This window comes from Drosophila innubila (genome assembly GCF_004354385.1).
Source record: "Drosophila innubila isolate TH190305 chromosome 2R unlocalized genomic scaffold, UK_Dinn_1.0 1_C_2R, whole genome shotgun sequence".
In the NCBI taxonomy this organism is placed as follows: Eukaryota; Metazoa; Arthropoda; class Insecta; order Diptera; family Drosophilidae; genus Drosophila; species Drosophila innubila.
This window is the reverse complement of record NW_022995374.1, coordinates 5,922,898-5,944,648: the sequence shown is the minus strand read 5'-3', so window position 1 is coordinate 5,944,648 and position 21,751 is coordinate 5,922,898. Positions and strand designations below refer to the sequence as shown.

General features: G+C 37.5%; 3 protein-coding genes and 1 long non-coding RNA gene across 4 annotated transcripts; 1 reads left to right on the top strand and 3 right to left on the bottom strand.

The window, feature by feature from the left end:
- Positions 1-4,538: 4,538 nt before the first annotated feature.
- Positions 4,539-6,784, bottom strand: LOC117785378 (stress-activated map kinase-interacting protein 1). The gene has a single exon (XM_034623346.1). It carries the CDS (start codon positions 6,694-6,696, stop codon positions 4,813-4,815), a length of 1,884 nt encoding a protein of 627 aa, XP_034479237.1. The 5' UTR covers positions 6,697-6,784; the 3' UTR covers positions 4,539-4,812.
- Positions 6,785-7,509: 725 nt separating this feature from the next.
- On the top strand, positions 7,510-8,847 carry LOC117783589 (zinc finger protein 239). The gene is made up of 4 exons (XM_034621045.1): positions 7,510-7,591; positions 7,652-7,762; positions 7,834-8,393; positions 8,452-8,847. Exons 2-4 carry the CDS (start codon positions 7,694-7,696, stop codon positions 8,657-8,659), a joined length of 837 nt encoding a protein of 278 aa, XP_034476936.1. The 5' UTR covers positions 7,510-7,591; positions 7,652-7,693; the 3' UTR covers positions 8,660-8,847.
- A 9,994-nt stretch (positions 8,848-18,841) lies between these two features.
- LOC117785218 lies at positions 18,842-19,454 on the bottom strand. The gene is made up of 3 exons (XR_004617490.1): positions 19,349-19,454; positions 19,127-19,285; positions 18,842-19,071 (listed from the first exon to the last, which is right to left on the bottom strand). It is a non-coding gene; the product is annotated as an uncharacterized LOC117785218 (long non-coding RNA).
- A 466-nt stretch (positions 19,455-19,920) lies between these two features.
- On the bottom strand, positions 19,921-20,877 carry LOC117784966. The gene is made up of 4 exons (XM_034622828.1): positions 20,650-20,877; positions 20,500-20,585; positions 20,286-20,439; positions 19,921-20,221 (listed from the first exon to the last, which is right to left on the bottom strand). The coding sequence occupies exons 1-4, from the start codon at positions 20,771-20,773 to the stop codon at positions 20,076-20,078; spliced, it is 510 nt and encodes a 169-aa protein (XP_034478719.1). The 5' UTR covers positions 20,774-20,877; the 3' UTR covers positions 19,921-20,075.
- Positions 20,878-21,751: the final 874 nt, after the last annotated feature.

Below are 21,751 nucleotides of genomic sequence, written 5' to 3'. Positions count from 1 at the left end.
GTGTAATCTTAGTTTAAAATTAGCATTAATCACAGTTAAAAACCATTTAATTGTTCAAATTAAAAGCTTAGTTAATCATGCTGTTAAGTTTTGAAACTATTTACAATTCAATATTATTCTATCACGAAGCAATTAAGCCATTAAAAATCCAGTTGCTCGCGAAAAATTTCAAGCTAAAACGCAACGGAAATTGCTGGAAATATTTTTCAGACTTCAAAAAAAAAAAAAACAATAATAAAATGAGGACAAGTTTAACTAACTTAGCAAATAAAAACACATGTATATGCAAACTAAATAAACATAGATTACAAGTTGTAGTTCAAATTGCGAATAGGTTTGATAGAATTTGTATACCAATTTTTGAAAACTGTTGGATGAAAAGAAAAGTAAAGTTGAATTTCTCAAAAGTACAAGCAGTTGAAACTTGAAGACGAAATTCAATTATTTGCTGCTGGTTCCATTTTTTGATAATTTTTGAAACTAAACTCGAAATTTCATAATATAACAAGGCATTTAAAGACACTTTTGCATTTCAATTCTTGTCTAATTTTATTGTTTTATCATTTTGGTTTTCTTGTTGTAAATTTTCTTAGTATTTTTTTTTATATAATTGTATGTCTGATTTATTTCGTTCAATTTTGGAGTTTATAGTATTATTTTTAAATTTTTAGGTTCATAATTTGTCAATGTTAGGATTATAACAAAGCTCAGTTTGGGAGATTTATAAGTTGCATCAGCATCAGATTTCAATTGTCCGGTTGCATGACACATGCCACACTTGCAACTGGTGGCTAGTTATTGTTGTTGTTGCTGTTGTCTGCATCGTGATTAATCTGCATATGCGATATAGAACCTCATGCGGCCTTCAAAAATCGCAACACTAAATTATGCACCTAGGCCTATTATTTTATGCAATTGATCAATTGACAACGGCCCGCTCACTTTTTACAATGCACAATATTGTTGTTCTAGTTGATGTTGTTGTAGTTATTGTTGCTGCCGCTGCAGTGAAAATCCGCTAACAATGCGTGCCAAGTTTGTCGCCGTTTCCCCCTTCCCCCTTCCCCTTCAGCAACCCGCATCCAAAACACAGGCAACTTTCATAAGTGAACTTTTCATAGCCGTTGTTGTTGCTGTTGTTGTTGCTATTATTATTATTGCTGATGTGGATGTTGCTGTTGTTGTTATTGTCTGTCATTCATTTTCAATGTCAAGGTTGCCATTGTGTGTATTTTTAATTAATTTATATAGCATTTATTGACTTTCAATTAGCTTTATGCGACAATGTCTCCCGTCTGCTGCCAACTGCAACTCACTACTAGCAACTTACATCCTTGTGGCCTACACAACTATTGATGTCTCTGTGTGTGTGTGTGTGTGTGTGTAGGTCTGCTCTTAAGTAAATTAACTGATAATAACTAGCAATTCAAACAAGTGGCTCGCCCAAGTGAAATTCAAAATGTTCTACAAAAGCCAACACAAATTTAGTTCATTAACAACAAACAAACAAAAATACATAGAAAATAAGCAACAAATGCAATATTGAAGGTAATTTGTCGTCGTTTACATTGCACTTGCCGATAATAAATTCAATTCACAATGAACAAATGCAGAGATCAAGAAAATACAAAAATAATAGACAAATAATGTCATTGAGCTTGCGCCACAATTTGACAAATTGCATGCTATATTCAAATAGCGACTCTATACCCTGTAAACTGAATTGGTAATGGATATATTAGGCAGGGAATAACACAGTAACCGTTATCGGAACCGGAACTGAAACCGTAACCAAAATTAATATTCTTTCAAGAACCGAATACCAAATCGCTTGTACCGGTACTTCCAACTGGTACTTTCAACTTCCAACTGTCATAACTTTGGCAAAACTTAGCCTATGTTCAAGCGGAATGTCATTTTGATCATGGTTTAGTCTCTAATTTTAATCTGCATTTAAATTTTTTTCATTTGGAAAATTTTATTATTTTCGACCAAGATTCGATTTGGATGGTAAGGGTCCCCCCTTTGAAACTTTGAAAATTCAAAATTTTAAATCTCAAGTTTACACTTTTAATCAACTCCTTATATCGTAATAAGTATAAAACAACACTTTAAACTTGATTCTGAGACCTTTCATTTTTTTGTAAAAAATCATGTCAAAATTAAGAAATATTTTGACTTGTGAAGTTGCTAGGTCAGAGGCTTGAGCAACTTCGAACTGCCATAACTTTGTCAAAACCTAACCGATTTTCAAGCGGAATGTCATTTTGATTATTATTTGGCCTCTTAATTGATTCTGCATTCAAATTTTTATCATTTAGAAAATTTGATATTTTTTCGATTCTAAGCCATCCATTATCATATTTTCCATACCTACCCCTTGACACTTTTTCAAAAACTTTGATCTCTCATAACTTCATCAAAAATTAACCGATTCTCAAGCGGAATGTCATTTTGATCATGATTTTGATTCTTAATTGATTCTGTATTTAAATTTTTATCATCAAAAAATTTGATATTTTTTCGATTCTAAGCCATCCATAATCCAATTTTGCATACCTACCCCTTGACACTTTTTCAAAAACTTTGATCTCTGATAACTTCATCAAAAATTATCAGATTTTCAAGCGGAATGCCATTTTGATCATGATTTGGCCTCAAAATTTATTCTGCATTTAAATTTGGAACATCTAGAAAATTTGATATTTTTTCGATTCTAAGCCATTCATAATCCAATTTTCCATACCTACCCCTTGACACTTTTTCAAAAACTTTGATCTCTGATAACTTCATCAAAAATTATCAGATTTTCAAGCGGAATGCCATTTTGATCATGATTTGGCCTCTTAATTAATTCTGCATTTAAATTTGTAACATCTAAAAAATTTGATATTTTTTCGATTCTAATCCATCCAGAATCCAATTTTCCATACATACCCCTTGACATTTTTTCAAAAACTTTGATCTCTCATAACTTTATCAAAAATTATCCGATTTTCAAGCGGAATGTCATTTTGATCATGGTCTGGCATTAAATTTGTTCTGTATTTAAATTTTGTTCATTTATAAAATATATATATAAAAGTCAATTTTTCTGTCTATGAAAACATGTACAAAAATATAAATCTCTCAGCATTCAGGAATACCGATAATTCGTTTCAACTGACAGTTTTCAAGTTTACCTATTTGCTTATCACATTTGGTTGCAGGGTATTTTGCAGTTGAGCACTCTCGACAACTGCTGGAGGTGGAGTTGCGGCCGTCAAGGCTATGTGCGATACGCATATATCTAGAGACTGGACCAGCCAAAAATATGTGAAATAAAGTTCTAATTTATCATTTAAGAAAATCGCTTAAAAAGACTTTGACAAAATGGAGCAAGTTAATTACGCATACGTCATGTGTTTCCAGCCCCATTAACAATTGACCACTCATAGATTGATTGTAATATTATATATGCCCAATACAACAGATAGTGTTGATATAACATTTAAGCGCAGCATTGTGGACTCTAATAGAGCACGTAGAAAAAAATTGGCATTGATTTTGTGAAAATATATAAAAATAAAAAACCATTTCCAATTTCGTTCGATATTATTAATTAGTGTGATTCATTGAATGTATTTGTTAAGTTTTGACTTTATATAGTCACGCCAAGCGTCAGCATCATCATCTACATTGTAGATTCTACATGATCATCATCATCATCATCACAATCGGCATCATCGGCATCATTAGCACTGCTGACCTCAAATGTCAATTGTTGTTAGTGAATTTGCAATTGTTTTTCGTTTCGTTAACGACCTTGGCCTTAGAATGGCCAACAACGAAAATAATTATTTCATGACGAAATTCTAATTTATATCTTATTGCTCTATTCACATAGATCTGACATATATCTATCTAACGGCACTTGGCTCAACAGCTGTTAAAAGGCGTTTAAGCAGCCACCACCTGAATACGCCCCATTCACCAGTTCTACTCTCTGACATTGCAAAACTATAAATAAAATGCACAGCACAAAAACTTATAAGTACATTAGCAATAACAATAACAATAACAATAACAAAAACACAAAATAGCCGTTAGCAGCACGGCCCGACCCCGTCTGGGGGTCTGTTAGATTAATTGCAAGCTGATTACAGACAATTACAATGTCAACGAGCCGCACAAAACGGAAACACTTACAAAACGCTAGCAAAACGCTTCAAAGTCGCTAGTCAGCCGCCCCCAATTGAAGCTGCTGATGCGGAAGTAGCTCAACGAGTGATCACTAGTATGCAAGCGTAAGTATGTGCGACAGAGAGAGAGAGAGGGCGAGCAACAGTGAGAGCCGACCCAGCAGAACTTAATGTTGAGAAGAGAGCACTCTTGCAATTGTACTGCTGTGAGAGCTGATCGCTTCTCTTTTCATGACGCTGGCATGCTTGCCTGTTCAGCTGGGTAGTCAAAGGCGAAGGCGAAAGATTATTCAGTGTCATTCCATGTTCCTATTGTTGTTGTTGTGTCATTACACAATTTACAGTAATAAAAAATAGTTGCTGATAGCGACGCTTGTTGTCTTTTAACATAATTGTGAACTTTGATGCTATTTATTTTTGCACTTCGGATTGGTTTTAGTTACTTAAGTGTTTCAATAAATACTTATAGGCTAGCAGAAACGTGTGTAACACACGCTCTCTCTTTAGGTTAGCAAACTAAAATACAAATACAACTTCAACTTCAACTTCAACGGGGGGTGGGGCGGTTCGCCTCAAGAGTTGCGGCTACTGCACGCTAGGCACACAGCTTGGGCAGCATAGGAACAAAATACTACAATTTGAGCTGACGCTTCGCCTGGTGCTTCTCCTGTTTGCGGGCACGTTGATGCAGGAACTCGCGTCGAATGTCACTGGAGCGCATCTCCAGAATGCAGTTGAGTTTGTTGCGTATCTGCTCCGCCGTATGGACGTCCGTATCGAAGTCATAGTGCTTGAACCGTATGTTCGACATGCCACCAAAGAAGCCAAAGGGCGAGCTCGAACTGTGGGCGGGATAATGGCCGGGACTGCCTGGTGAGTGGGCAATTCCCGTGCTGTTGCTGCTGCCCATGTTGAGCGTAGTGCTGCTGGAGCTGATCGGCGCCGAGGTGCAGCTGGAAGACATGCCGCTGGAAGAGTTCGATTTGAGCCAAATGCGCAGCAGCGCCTTCAGCTGCCGCTGCTCCACAATCTCGCAGTGTGCCACCAGATCGATGGGAGTCGACACGGGTTTCCTGTGCGCCCAGAACTTGGCGTTCTTGTGCTGATCAATCTCAATGCGTTCCCCGGACACGCTCAGCGTCACATCACATTTAAAGAAGCGCTTGTCAATGATGCTCAGGCGATAGGTGCGATGCATGGGTGCTTCCAGCATATCGTTGTGGTTTAGCAGACGCTGCTCATACTCCTTGACATGGTCCAGGGGACTGTCACCGCCGTCACCGCCTCCAGCAGCCGAGTCGGTCACATCTCCATTCAGATTGATGTTCTTCAGCGCTTGCACTGCAGCATCCGCCATTGCCGCCTTGCCGTCCTCCGAGGTCATGGACTTGGTGCCCAGCTGATTGTGGTTGTGGTAATCGATGCGGGTAACCGGCGCCAGTGGACGACGCTCGGCCAGCGTCAGATGGGAGAAGCCAAACTTGGAGCAGGGCTCACGATTGTCCAGTGGCGGAAAGTCCTCCATGTCATCGTTGTCCTCCGTCATATATAATGCATAGTGCTGCACAGACTTGAGCTGCACTGCATCTGGATACTGTAGGGTAGTCTTGTAGCAAACCAGGCCAATAACCTCTATGATCTTGGCCGTCGAAAGCACACAAATTTTGAGCGGATAATTGCGATCCGGCTCAGGCAGCATGTTGACATACACATTGATGCGCTTCGTGGGCATTCCCACCTGGGCTGTGCCGTCAAAGCGCGCATATTGAATGAATCGATTCTGCGTCTGCTTGGGACTCTTGGCCAGCTGCTCCGACAGCTTGCTCTTCACACCCTCGTCGGAGAGATCGTCCTCGCTGGTTCTCTCTGACTTCTTCGCGCTTCCGCTCCCGCTCCCGCTGCTCCCTGTTGCTGCTGACGTTGAGGGTTGCTCTGCGGGACGGGGTTTAACTGTTTTCCGCTCAAAAAAATCCTGACGATCTGGGGGCTGCACCACTTCGTTGTAGTTGACGCTTTTAATGCGCGCCGCCTTACGCTTGGCAATGTCCAGTTTCTCCAGTTTCTGCGCCGTATTGGAGCGAAATCGATGGGCGCCCACCTCGGGATACATTTGTATATCGAACGAGTGTGTGGACATATCCAGATCCTCGTCATCGCTTAGATCCAGACCCGGATAGCAAACAAAGTCCACTTCCTGCAGCGGCGGATCCGCAATCCTGGGCGGCATCATATGCTGCAATGGCACCGACCGTTGTGGGTTTGTTGTTGTTGTAGGTGTGGCAGTTTCTGTGGTTTTCGGCAACGAATTGCGCTGCTGCTGGGCTGTCGCCTGTGCCCGGTGACCGCTGCGCCTGTGGGCATCCTTAGCGTTGCTGGCAGTTTGGAATTTCTTCAGGTAATGCTTGGGCATATCGTCACTCAGCATTACGGTCTCGCAGATGCCCGTGTCGTCCGTCGATATGAACGAGTTGCGGATGTGCGAGAGCAGCCAGTGCTGATTGGAATAGGTAGCCATTGCACTTGGTTGGTACGTCTCTAACTCACAAAACACGTCAAAGTCTTAGTTATCTCCGCATTTGTATGCCAGCAGGAGCTACTTAATTTATTTTGTATGTTTTATTTTTTGCCGTCCTTAAACCGAGGGCTGCCCATCCGTTAAAAGTTTCCGATCTGGTTTGATTTTTTGTACTTAAAAAAATAAGTACATTTCCAAAAATGGGTATTCTTAATTTTTGTACCTATTTTCGGATTTTTTTTTTTTGCTATAATTTTTTTAAAATTTTCAGATTTTTTTTTAGAATTTTCTTGATTTTTTGATATAACTTTTTTTTTATGGAACTAAATTTTTTAATTTCTCTTCACGAGGGCTGACGAACTTCAAACCGTTATTAAAATGTTAACCTTAATTTTGTCCAATTTCTAAATTTTAAATTTCATCAATTTTTTAAATTTTTTATTGAGTTTTTAGCGTTTTTAAATTTGCAATTTCTATCAGTGATGCCCAACTTTTTGAGCTGAGATGAAAGACGTTGCCACTTGGCAGAAAAAATTGCCATTTGTTTCGACGCTGCCAGACCTAGAAGTCGGATCCAGATTCTTTATTTTTAAATTTCTCAACATTCAAAAAATTGTATTTTGTATATGACACTACTGTGAATACATCAATATAACAGTTTTAATATATACGATTAAAATAAAACAACACATTCATACATAAAATTAGAGAATGCAACTGTTTTCCAAACAAGTTTATCAAGCGATGATTCGTATTATAGGTATCGATGCATATTCGATATCTTTTGTGTTGTATTGGCTGATATACCGATATATTGATGTTTATCTTGCATCTCTAGTACCATATGACTTTTCCAAGAGACGCGAAAATTACATAGAGAATTAGGCAATTCAATGTAAGTTTTAACCCACTTGTGCTGGCCATAAAGCAGTTAATTACATTCTGAATGCTTTAGCATATATATTCGCTCCGGATCGATGTTGTAGCAGCGCCCAAGATGGCGGGCATCCCGGTTGAATTCGATGAGACGGTGGTCAATCAGTTTAGCTGCAAGCGTTGCGACCGCGTAAGTTTCACTCCTCAGACGCAATTAATGATAATATTGGCAAACTTACAAGCAATTCTTTTAACCCGTAGACGTTTAAGAGCAAGCGCGACCAAACGCTGCACCGGCAGGAGGTGCACAACCACAACAAAACTACCTATGAGTGCAAGCTGTGCTCCAAGAGCTTCTGCAATAGCGGCAACCTCGACCGTCACATGAAGGTGCATAATGATGTGCGGCCATTTGTTTGTAACTTATGCTCCAAGGCCTTTGCCCAAGCGGTTAACCTGCAAAGGCACTACGCCGTACACAGTGGCGAGCGTCCATATCAATGCAACTTTTGCAACAAGTCCTTCACGCAGCAGAGCAACATGAAGCGCCACAAAATGACACACACCGGCGAAAAGCCGTTCCGATGCCAGCGATGCGGCAGATACTTCTCCCAGCTGGTCAACCTTAAAAAGCACAAGCTGGGGCATCTCAATGCCAAGCCTTACCAGTGCAATTACTGTGAAAAGGGCTTCACCCAGCTATCCAACTTTAAACGGCACCTGCAGTCGCACATCAAGGAAGGCGTTGACGTGGATGTGCCCGGTGCAATACAAGCAGCTTCAGCCATGGCGAGGGAACGCCTTGAGGCAGAGCAGAAACCGTAAGTGATAAGCAATTACTCCGTCTGATTATCATATTAATATTTTTATCAATTGCAGTAGTTTCTTTGAGTGCATGGTCTGTCGTGCCATTTTTGAAACGTTTGGCGATTATGAGAAGCATGAGGCCAAATGTCATGAGGACCATGAACGCGCCCAGATAGAGGTTAATCAAATATCGCATATGCATGCGGATGACTATTTGCCGATGAAGTTTTCGGTGCCTGATCTGGATACGCACGAGATAATAATTGAGACTACACATTAAGCATATAAACACACACGCCCGCAATCACATACAATTCAACATCCACTCAAAAGAGTAATCATTTATTGAAAGCTGTATCTGCATATACTCTTGTTTATTATATATATATACGAGTTCGGACCATGTCGTCCAATATGCAGGTCAACATATTTCTTCTTCTTATAAATAAATGCAACACTTAAAAAGCATTTGTAACTGCATCAACATTGTTGCTAATTCTGTAATTTCAGCGAATTCAGCAATGTCCAATGTTTATTGCATTGCAAGCAGTAAAACGAAAGCGAATCAAAACTTTTGTTATGTAAACCATGTGTGAGAATTTATTGCCCGTAAAGATTTAACTACTCATATATTATGCAATTTTATGATTATATGATTTCGGCACGTCTTAAATGCCAAACAGGCCAAATCGTTCGTGAGCATGCTTTAAGAACCGGGCGTGTAAATTGTCCTTTTTTAATGAGCATTTCCTGCTGCCGTAAAATCAGTCAATGTACGAACCTTTTTAGCTCCCATATTATTTTTATGCTTTAAAATCGATTCAATTCAAACAATGAGATCCATAGCTTTTTCCCTTGTGAAGTTAAGAACAGAATAATTTTATAAGTTAATTAACAGCCGGTTTTCAGATCGCTTTGGAATTACATAAAAATGATTTATCTAGATGCAATCTTTATGACTCAAATGTGTGTTTCCTGTGCGTTTTTCGCTCTAGTTGTTTTTCCCTTAAATCAAACTATTTGTGGAGCGTGGGAGTTGGGGGAAGCCCAAGGAGACACTGCTGACCATTCGGCACCATAATATGTTCATATTTCACGTTTACGTCGTTGTCGCCTTCGTCTTTGTCGTCGCCTTCGTCTTTGTCGTCGCCTTCGTGTTGGCGTTCAATTGGCATTCACTTGCTTAAATAGCCGCCTTAATGTCCGACCAGACAAATGGAGAACATTAATTATAACAGGCCGTGACATTCGTTATATATTTATTATGAAAATGGTTGGTCAGTTGGTAAGACGACGCATTTAAAAGCCACAATTACGTTTCTAGTTACAGTTTAAGTTTCAGTTAGCAGCATAAATCTCCCAAGTGAAGCGTAAATAAATGCAGCTTTTATGTTTTAAATCCGGCTGAATTCAATAGAAATAACGCCCAGTTATGACTCTCAGTAAACAGTGCTGCTTTATGTGTGTGTTTTTACAACACAAATATTTGCGCAGCGAGATTGTGTGGCAATAACAACAACGCAAAACGGCAGCAAGGGAGAGGGGAGGCAGAGAGGCTAACTCAGCCCAGCGCAGCATGCCCAATACTCGTAATCAAAATGAAATGCACAAACATTTAGAGCAGCGCACAGAACAGAGCTCAGTTCACAGCACAGCTGACTGACGTCACGGTTAATGCGTTGTTGATTTTTTCTCTTTTCTCATCTTTTTTATATTTTGCATGCGAGACGCTTAATTAACATTGCACACACAACGCAAACAAAATGGCGGCTTCTGTTTTATTAACACTGCGCTTGGAAGTATGCAGCACTTTTTACACACTGCGCTTAACAAATAGGAGCTAAGGTTTTAATTAATAAACCAAAGTTCTCTTTTAAATACGAGTGTTTAACAGCATGAGCTGTGACAATCACATATTTTTATATATATTCAACATTCTAGCAATTTATGCTTTCCTTATAAATCAGTTTACCGACTCCCAAACAAAATGGACAATGAAGAGTATTTAATAATTGGTTTTTGCGCAAGATTGACTTTCTTAATATATATTTTTAAATATGATGAATATTTTTAAAATGATTAAATAGTAAAATACAATTTTATTTAAAAGAAAGCCTGCCGCAAATCAAATAATTTAAGCCTTAGGGTATTTTTGAAGCAATCATTTTAAATATTGCAATGAATTTCATTTTAACGACAACTTTACATCTTACAGTCTTCAATTTTGCTCAATGAAAACTGGCTGCATTTAATGCTCTTTGCCTGCTGTGCGGCATCAATGCTATTTCCTGTTTAATTCTCAGCTGAAATCCCATTTTATTTTCATGATTGACATTCACGCTTATGGAGCACGCAGCCTAAATTGATTTGGCAAATGTTCTGTCATCATCATTATCAGTCAGCTAGAAAAGTGCCAATGTCATTTTGTAAAGTATAACCACAAAGTGTGAGCACGCAACAACCACCACAGGGGACACGCACAAGATGAAGAAGCAGAAGCAGAAGCAAAAGCGGAAAACAGCAGCAGATGTAGAAGCTATAGAAGGAGCCGTACCAGATGTCATTGCTGTCATCGTTTTGGTGTTAGTGGTCGCACATTATGGCCATCCAGTGGCTGCCAACGACAGCACTGAGCCATCCACATGTCGAGTGTACATTTTCAGGGGTCAAATGTATGTGGAATCAAATGCAGTGCCAGTTACAGTGCAGTTACAGCTGCGGTTGCACTTTAATTTGCCATCAGAGCAAAGGCAAATTGGCTTAGCCGTAACGTAATTGAGTTTTACGTTGCTGAATGGGTTAACCCACCGGTAAGAGAGTCATACCAGAAGCAGCAACAAGAGCACGCTGATAGCCAGAGAGAATAGCATCCGCTGGCATATTTAATAAACAATAATTACAAGCACGCATACGCACCGTGTGCCATTTGGCTTATGTCGTATGCGGGCGGTGTTCAACAAACGCGCATAAAAACTGAAATTGCAATTGAAATGGAATTTTAAAAATATCAAATAAAAGCCAGCACTGTAATCAAATGTAAATATTATAATATTTGCATACGATTGTCGAAACTGCAGGTAGAGAGCTACAAAAATAAACAGTTTTTAGTCACATTGCTATCTGTGTACACTCAAAAACAAATATTAACCTAATTAAAAATTCAATGAATGGTATGATTGGTATATATAAAAAATTGTCAATTAATAGAATTACATTTCAAAAAAGAAAAGTAATTTTTATATTAAATGTATTTTTCAATTCTAAAAAATTAAAATTTAATTTGCGAATTAGATATCTCTTTTTGCTGAGTGTATATACATAAAGGCGAAATAAAGTCATTGCCATGTCGGCATATAAGCATATCTCGATCTGGCTTTGTTTTGTATTTTTGGCATGCCAGTTACAGCGGATGTTGTGTCTCTCTGAACGTGACACAGTCGTGTAGCATGCCCCCAAAATAGATAGGCCTACCTCATACACAATCACACACTTACACACTCACAGGCGGAGTGGGAGTGGCATATGCAGATGGCTATTAAACACGCAAGTCGCTTAAACTAACGCGTCGACTTCTAGACGAACAACAAGAAGAGGCACAGCAAAGCAGGTTAATTTGGAAAATGGGCCCAAAGGCAGCCAGAGACATTTGTTGTTGTACTTGGCTTAACATGAGCTGACAGGCCTCCCTTTTCTGCCCCCTCCCCGCTCCACGAGAGTGTCGACCTTATAAGCAGCGTCATATGGCAGTTGAGTTGCTAAGTGTTTGCTTGTTTAAACACAAACACAGGCAACACGAAAGGTAATCAACTTGACACCATTGTTATTGTTATTGCAAGTTTTAGTTAAGTTTTAAGGGTACAAAGGAATAACTATTAAATCGACATCATGGAGAAGTGGCTATCTTAAAAGCTAACGTGTAGCTGAGCTAAGGATTCAAGGATAATGTGCAACCATATGTTACATATATGTTATTCAACTGACATGGGACAAACAGTTTAGTTTTAGTTTCTGTTGCTGTTGGTCTGACTAACTTTTTGGCCTTTGTTATTGTGCTGCGAGCAAATGAAGATAAATGTTTGGATGCGACGACTCAAACAATGTTCACAACTTATGCTTAGATAACTAATGGAAATGCTGAGGCACCTAAATGCACACACACACACATATACAGTATGTAAAGTCAGTGATTTGACAAAGAATATAAATTGCATATTTTAATTTAAAAAAATAAAAATTGTATTTTATTTAATTTATTTTGGTTGCTTATGGTTCTTAGAACTAGATGAAAATAAATAACAAATTAGTGTCTGTTTTCTTTGTCAAGATAATTACTTTATGTAAAGTAACTGATTTGATAAGAAATATAAAATACATATTTTACTTATAGCTTCTATTATATTTCAGTTGGTTCTCAGAACTAGATAAAAATAAATAACAAATTAGTGTCTGTTTTCTTTGTCAAGACAATTACTTGACCAACTGTAAATTGAGCAGCTTAGCTCATAGCCTGGCTGACAGGACTTTAAGTTGACTGCCTTTGAGTCGCCATTAAAGCGTCAAGCTGTTGGCCCAAATACGAAATGCAAATGCAAATTCAAATCAAACTGTCCGATCAGCGACTGCTGCTTTTTGCACTGCCAGGATACACACCCAGTTGGAGGTCCTGCTTCGAGTCCTGGTCGAGTAATGCGCAGAATGTCAGGCATGCATAAATTACAGGGAGTGTGTTGCGCTTATTAAATGCATTTCATCGTGCAGAGCATTAAAGCGCTGACCACCTTGCTCTTGGCCAAGTTGACCCAGTTGACCAAGCGAATCAAGAAGTAAACAACATTTGATTAGATTTGCTTAAAATTTCTATAAAAAACAACTGAGTGCTATGCTAATATCTTTGTCTTGCAAAAGCATCAAAGCATAAATTCTTATACTTTGCTTTGTTCTTTTGACTCTGCGTTGCATGTTGCCTGCATATTGCATAAAGTTGCAACTTACAGATATGCAACTGGCAGTTGCCTAAGTGCAGCTCAAAAGCAAATTACATAGATATGCAGAGACAATTGCGAAATTGTTAATAAACAATCTAAAGTTGTGCACATGTCTTGCATTCCTTATTATGAAATATGTTGAATTCGTCCTTTAACTCGTCCTTGCTTGTCAACCAACTGCTGCTGTGGCAGTGGCAAGCAACATCGTTTTGCACTTTCTGTTGCACAGCTGCTCATACCACATTTCTCATCTCTCTCTCTTACCCTTTCTATTCCCCTTTATCCCTGTGCAATGCTTGGCAATTTGTTTCTATTGTTTTGTTGCCTTTGCAGTTAATTAATATAGCTTGTCTACACTCTCACACACAGAAATTCATAAAGAATTCCGATGCTTGGCAGTGTACTAATAACTACAACATTGTAATAAGCAGCATATGAAACTAAAATTATCCTGCCAACTCCTGCTGCAACTCCCGAAGCTCTTTCCTAGCTTAACATAAAGTCAATTTACAGTCTGCAGTCCATTGTGTATGCAGCTGCATTGTGTATAGAGAATTATGTTTATCAAAAGCAGAGAAAAAACAACTCAGCAGTTGAATATTTAATACTCTTTCGAGACAGAAACAAAGCTGAATACTCAACAAATACATTTTCCCTCAGTGTTCATCAACCCGATTCAAATATTTTATGTTTTATATTCTGTGAATATTTTTTTCTAAAATTTTGTTCTTCAGTCAAGAAATAATTTAATTATTTATTTAAAATCTGATTTTAAAATTTAATTATAAGTTTAAAATACATTTTATGAACTGCTTTCTCAGCTATTTTGTGCCAAAATTGCATCTTTATCAGTCAGTCAGTTAGGACAAACAGTTTTATATATATAGATATACGTTACATGTTTGCTGAACAATTGATTAAGCTTCTTTATACACTCACAAGGTTTGCATTTTTATCAGAAAATATGCAGCAGCCATACGTATACACAATATTGCACATACGCCTCGTGGCATTGCGGGCATATTCAAGTTACTCTTCACACACAACAAGTTGGCTAAGTGAATGTATTGTATGTATTCTATTTTCCAGCTATTGGTAATTGATATTTTCGGTTAAAATCATGACTTAAGGCTAATAATCAATTTATGGTTAAGTTTTAGCTGTGGATTAAATATTCAAATTGGGTTTGCTGCTGAAAACATGTGGCACATGTTTATGTCTGGGCGGGCAATATACGTGTATAGCCTTGAAGTCAAGAAGCTGCCACAACCGTGGCAACATTGAAGTTCAGGCTGCTATCAACTCTGCCACCTTGGCAACCTGTTCGTATTGATTACCCGCAGCTATTGGCATCGACGCTCCCTCTTTTAACTGATTTGCATTTAAAATGAAGGCCACAACAAAATTTAATATGTATTCAAATCAAAGGCGTCTACTACTGCCGCACAAATATCCGCAGTAGAAATGTACGTGCCACAATTTGTTGCTTGCCACAAGTACACTAATTAGAAATGACTTAATGTCTCATTAAATATTTCATTTGATTTGTTTTGCCTGTTATTAAAATTCAATTTCAAGTATTTACAATCTATTCTTGTATTCTAAACAAATTCATGAGACGCAGCTCTTTTTGTTTATAATTTGAAATAAATTTGTTATGGCCATTAAAGGAATACAAGGGATGCCCAACATGAGAATATGAGTGCTATTTTTGTGTGTGGCACAGCTTAGGGCTGAGAGATTTATGTCTGTAGCCGACTTGTGCTTATTTAGAATGGCTTAAGCACAAATAAAGTATACGCCATGTGAGCCTAGGTAAGCTGCTGTTTTTAGCCAGCTGGCAAACATTTCAATTTAGCCCACAATTGTTTGGCACATTTTTAATATCTAAACGGAAATTGTGAGTCACTCGCAGCATTTGCTTTTGTCTGTCTTTTGTCAACCGCTTTGCTGATGGCCACAAATATTTCACAGCTGCCTCAAGCGGATGAGGCGAGGGCCTAAGAGGATTGAGGACTTGCAGCTGTCGCTGACATAATACTAAATACGTCTCGTTAGAAAGGCGCGTGCCTCAAAGTCGAAAGCTGAAAGAAGTCTTAAAAAAATGTCAATTGCTCGGAATTTTCGCATATAATTTACATGAAAAGTTGCATCGTCTGCCTTTGTAGGCTCTGCTTTAGATGAAGCCACGGCAACGACGGCAATCTCAACGGATTTATGCATCAAGCACTTTCAACACATTGAAATGAGCATTCACTTTCGGGATCCCTTTGAAGTTGGTCCCATGATGTGCTGCTCCATTTGTAACATTTACTGTTGACTGTTGGTCAAGTTAACAAATGCTGGCTGACTGATACAAGTTAATAACATGCGGGATAACTGTCCGGGGACTCACATTTGATTGCCTATCCGACAACCCAAAAAAAATACTTGAAGAATGGATTGAGTTTATGTTTGACTAAAGTTTAAAGCACAAACAAATTTATTTATATAAACTTTTTGTGTCCTGCATTTCATTTGCAGTGTGGTCTACCCTGTAAAACGTTTCAAGTGAGATAAACATGCTAAATAGCTGCGCATATTTAGCACCGAAAATGTTACACAAATTGTTTAACATTTCTGACTGCACTTTGAGTTGACAGAGGACAAAACGAGCTCAGGGAAAATGCGAAGTAAAAAAATGGAGAACAGAGAAACAACAATGAAGTAAATACTGCAAGACAGAAGGAAAACAAGAGCAAATGATTTATGTGCTCATTTTGTATTGGGTAGACTTTAAAGATACCATGTAAAGTTTTCAAGTTATCTTTGTGCTTTATCAAAACTTATTTGTATAACTGGATTGAATGCTAGCTGTGCATACCCATCAGTTACTTGTCCAACAGGGTATGCTAACAGAGAAAGTTTCGTTACAAATTTTACAAATTAAAAGTTGCAGGGTGTTCCCGTTAGCAGCCGGTATGGGAATTGCAAAGAGGAGCAGCGGAAGAGCCCGAAGACCGGAATTTAAACCCTCTCTAGAACATGAACCCGAACCTGCACCCGAACCCGAACCAGAACCTGAACCCTAACCCCATTTCAAACCCCAGCCCAATGTGACTCAGTCATGCAGTTAAGCAAATTCTCTGATGGGAGTTGAAAGTGGGCGTGGCATGTGAATGGATTTTTCGCTTTGTTTGGCGTTGAAACTGGCGCCGTTTGCCATCAAATTGCCACCGAAGTCTGCTTCTGTCAGGATTTATGCCAACCCCCTTCCCCCTTCCCCTTCCCTCCCTCCTGCCACCGACTCATACTCGACATGTGCAATTATTTTTATACAGTTTTTTTTATGTTCATCGCAGGCTGCAACTTTGTGCCATTATTTGTGGATTTGTTTGAAGCACTGAATACTGACAGTTGATGAACTTAATTGCTTGTTGCATAATTTTTGCAACTGTGCTGAAATTGTTGTAAATTTAATAAACCATATGCATAATAAATGTGCTGAAACGAATGCATGTAAAAATAGCATTAAATATATTTAACTGAACTTTGCATTTTTTAATCCATTCAATTTCCACATAATGTGTCTTTAATGAGCTCTCAATGCGGCGACTGGAAAATTGTGGAAATTGCGAATTAAGGTGTGTGAAATAAGCGTGAAGTATGCACATTTTTAATTTTTTAATCACTTAATAAACACTGCAAATTTTAATATAATTTATGCAGTAGATACGACAGTTGCTGGAATTCATATAAATCAACAAGCTAATTATATTGTTTCCTGTTATCAATTGGTTTTTGCTTAAGAACAATAGATGATAAGTTGAGAGCTACAACTGCTGCTTGTACACTGGAAAAAAAGACCAACTTCTAAAGTTAAGAACATTCATCTTAAATATTTTGTTCTGAAAATAAGAACATTTTAAGACCATTTACTAATATGTACTAGGAATAGGATTGAATGAATAGAGTTGTTAGGAAAGTACAATAATTTACAATTTCACATTAAAAAAAATGGGTTGCCCCGTGGCGCTCTGGTTAGAGAAACCGCTTCACTTGTTGAGCAGTAGGCGCCGGTTCGAATCCCGCTCCATAAGAAATTAAAATAACATTTATAAATTTACCAAGACAGAATAAAATGTATGAAAATCAAAATAAGAAAAAGTTGTAATTTTTAAAACCATTTTTTATTTTTTTATCTTAATTTTAAAAACATTTATTCTGATAATAAGAACTTGGACTCAACTGAAATCAAGATGTATTTTCTTAATTTAAGAATTTCTTGACGCATTTTTTAGATGAAAATTCTAAGTTTTAAGACCAAATTCTTGATTTTAGAACATTTTTTTATCAGTGTATGATTGTGAAGTTACACTGTTTTCCAGGGGATAACTTGAAAAGCCTGGCGGCCAAACATAAGGTATAAGGTGGGAGGGGCAACTCCTCTGACTCACCGACTCACCGACTCACTGAAGCACACTTGAAGCCAGGTAGCTGTAACAAACACCAACAACAACAGCACCGGATGAAAAGAGCAAACTTCATGTTTGTGTATACACAATATAATTCTATGTAAGCAGCCAAGCTAAAAAATACAAAAAAAAAAAGAAAAGGAAAAAGGAAAACCACAAGGGAAATGCCATCCACATCTATGCACGAGCAACTTTTATGAGCTACCAGTGCCAGTTCCATTGCCAGGGAGTAGTTGTGTTTGTTTGTATGTGAAGTACTCTTGGCCAGTATTTCAACAATGGCCAATAAGCAATGACAATGCCACAATGCGCTTGCAGCTGTTCCTGGCCATATTCTGACTGCAGATTCTGCTGCTGGCAACGAATCGAATGCCAGACACTTTATCAAAAGTTCAGAGCACATAAATCAAATTTTAAGCCACCACACCCCGCTCACCACTCTCTCAAAAGTTGCAGGAACTGACACTTAACTGTGCCATCTGGAAATGCAATCAATGTTCAGCGGTTAACCGAACCAATATGCCTGGTTAGGCAATTTATGGCAGAGGGGATAAGAACGAAAGAAATGAAAGAGAGAGAGAGAGAGATGCTAGAATCAGCAGCAGCTTATGATGGCGATTTCCAATTCATGAATATATTTTAGGTCCGTAAAATTTACTAACTTTTGTTGGAATAATACTAAGTCAGTACTTCGTGTTTAAGCTAAAAAAAAAAAACACAAATTTCGAGCAAATTAATGACGGAATCAGTTTCTTTAATTTGACTTATCGTTGGCGAAGATCAGGGGAAATTTCAGCTTGAATCGACCAATATATAATTATAGTTATTCTTATCATCTCTCTGGCTTTAAATGATATTGTGTTTGCATTTATTATTCTACAATTCTACAATCCGAAAACGTCTGAATTTGTCCACTTAAAACGTATTTGTTATCAGCGTCCGAATGTGTCAGCATGGAAATTACTACTTATCTGCTTCCGTGTAACTTGGTATTTTATTTAACAAAATGAGTAATTTCTGAACATAATCAAATACATAAATAAACTTAAACTGGACTTAGCTATTTTTAGCTTGCAAGCCAGAGTCTACGTATTCTTTAACTTACATCCAGACATTTCTAGCCTTGCCGGAAATCTCTGGATTGGTCATAGCAAATGCCTCTGCGTCATGAATCCGTCCGACTCTCTGTTTGTTGGAGTGTTTCAGCTGTATATACAGTGAGTAGATGACATAGTAAAAGTACATCATAAGACCTGTAAAAAATCATATTATGTGAGAGATCAATCAAAATCAAACAAAATTACTCACCGAGTAAAGCAAGGAAAGAGAAGAATTCTCCCACTAAATTTCATTAGACTCTTCCACTCGATCTAGTCGTATAATCGAAGAGTAGATCAATTTAATAGGGCCCAATGACAAAAGAATGCCAGAGTAGATAAGCCAGGGTAGTAAGAGCATATGACGTTTCTGTATTGTAAATTAAGAAATGAGCATGATAAAAGAAAATATCTTGACAAATATTGGCCTTACCATAGTTGTGCCCAGGTTAAGAAAGATCGAAAACAATAGGTATAATAAGGTACAGGTCAATAATGTGTAAACTTCTTCAATTTCTATTTGTTCTTCCTCCATTAGCAGCACTATAACTTCTAAAATACACCGATAAAGAAATCTCATGGCACTTGTATATGAGGCTGTACACTTACTGTAAGTATCCGATCTGATTTCATCCAAAGTATCATATATTTTAATTGTCATCATCAATGAGACCACAATAGAAATTAAGCTGATAACTATGCCGGCGGTCTTTAGTTTCATACAGCACATTGATTTTATCATTTTATTTTAATTTTCGATTATTTCAATAAATGAGCCGAAAGTAAATTAGAAAATAATTAATTTATTTAATTTTATTTTTGGACACACACAGTTTTAAGCAAATGAACTTGCTTCTTTCGCTTCAAAATTTAGAATAAAAATGTGTTAGACAGAAACCTGAAAAACTTTGATTACTGATAAGGATGACCTCTGTTCTCCCAATGCTAATTTCACCCGAAATATTGCGAGGGTTGCCATTTATTTAAAAATGAAACTGCCTCGTACTGCTTTTACACATTTCCATATCTCCATATGGTGATACAAATTTTTAAAACATTTTATTTTTTTCACAAAACATGATTAAATTCAACATAAAAGCCAACATTAAGCATTCGAGCATTCTTTCGACATTCAACTCTGAATTGTAATATGCTTGAACTTAAACCTTGACAAAGCTAGCGTTACCGTTAGTCGCCGGATTGGACATAGGGATTGCACCTTGATTCAGTGAGTACTTCTGCTTGTTCGAGTGTTTTATTTGTTTGTACAGTGAGTAGATGACGCTGGTAATGTACACTCCAAAACCTTTAAAAAAAATTCAATTTTCGTTCATTAACATTTAAAAATTGATCAAAATAAATATACTTACCGATTAGTATAAGACGAAGGAAGAAATATCCTATTTCATGAAATTGGGGAGATATCGCCATATTAATAATAACCCAGTATAGATTTATCACAGTGCAAAGTGCCAAAAGATTGGCAGAAAAGATGAGCCAGGGTAGAATGAGCAAATTACGTTCCTGTGTTAAGAAAGATAAGATTAGCATGTGAAAAATAATTTCGACGAACATGAGACTTACCATAATTGTGCCCAGGACAAGCAACCCCGAAAATATGATATCCAATAATCCAATGGTCACCATTACGGATAGCCCATAAATTAATTCTATGAGAAAAAAGTCGCACTGATTAAAAAATGCGTAGTGCTTGTCTGTGAGGCTATACTTTACCGTCTGATGACTTGTAATTATGCAATAGAATACAATTCAAAATTGTGAATGCCAATGAGACAACAAGAGAAGTCCAGCTGATGATCTTGCCGGTGGTCTTTAGGTTTATACAACACAAGGACATTTTATTGTATTCTTAATAACTGTGTTTATGAACGAGCCGAAAGTAATACAATACAAATTTAATTGATAAATACAATAAGATGTGTACAGTCTTAAAAAAACGAACTTGCTTCTCTGGTGTCAAAATTCAGAATAAAATGTGTTGGACTGAAACTTAAAAACTTGAACTGCTGATACAAAGAGTTCTGTAGAGCTCAGCTTAGTTCTGATTTCACCGCAAATATTTCATAAAAGATAAGACCGCTGTTTTGGTTTGGTGTTTTCGAAACATTTTATGAATGGAATGCCTCCATTATTCACTACGGATTAATCATAGGCATTCCATTATTCATCTGTGCGTACAGTGAAATAAATTTTAGTTCCGAATTAATTCATATTTCTTAATTTGTATATGCATGTATATAATTTAGGCTACTTTATAATTACAAACTAAATTTAATTAAATATTGATGGTGTATTTTGACCAAATGCTAAAGCTAAGTTAGCATCTTACCGCAAGTAAACAGGCTATTAATATATATAAAATAATTAATCAACGATTTGTTAAATAATACATATCATAACTCAACTAAAGCTAAGCAGCTGCTGCTCGACAATTAAATGACGACTTACCAAATAAATTGTGATTGAATAAGTTAGCTCAAATATATATCTTTTATGGCCAACTTAGCCCAGTTTGCAGTTGGGCGTTGTAAACAACTAAAAATGACTTTGCGCTTTTGACAATGCGGCGCCAAAAAAGTTTTTTTGCCTGTCACCTGCATAAACACACCAAAAACCAACACACACACACACACACACACACTTGCACAAGCTGTCAAAGTGTTAAATATGTTGTTTGGGCAAGTTTTGGTTGCGCTGCAGCAAAATCAAGTTAAAAGTTTGTTGCTCTACAATTTGCTTTAGTTTTTGTCAGATTTTCAGTTGGAAATTTGCAGCGGACAAAATTTAAACGTGTAAGCTGTGGAGTCAAATTTGG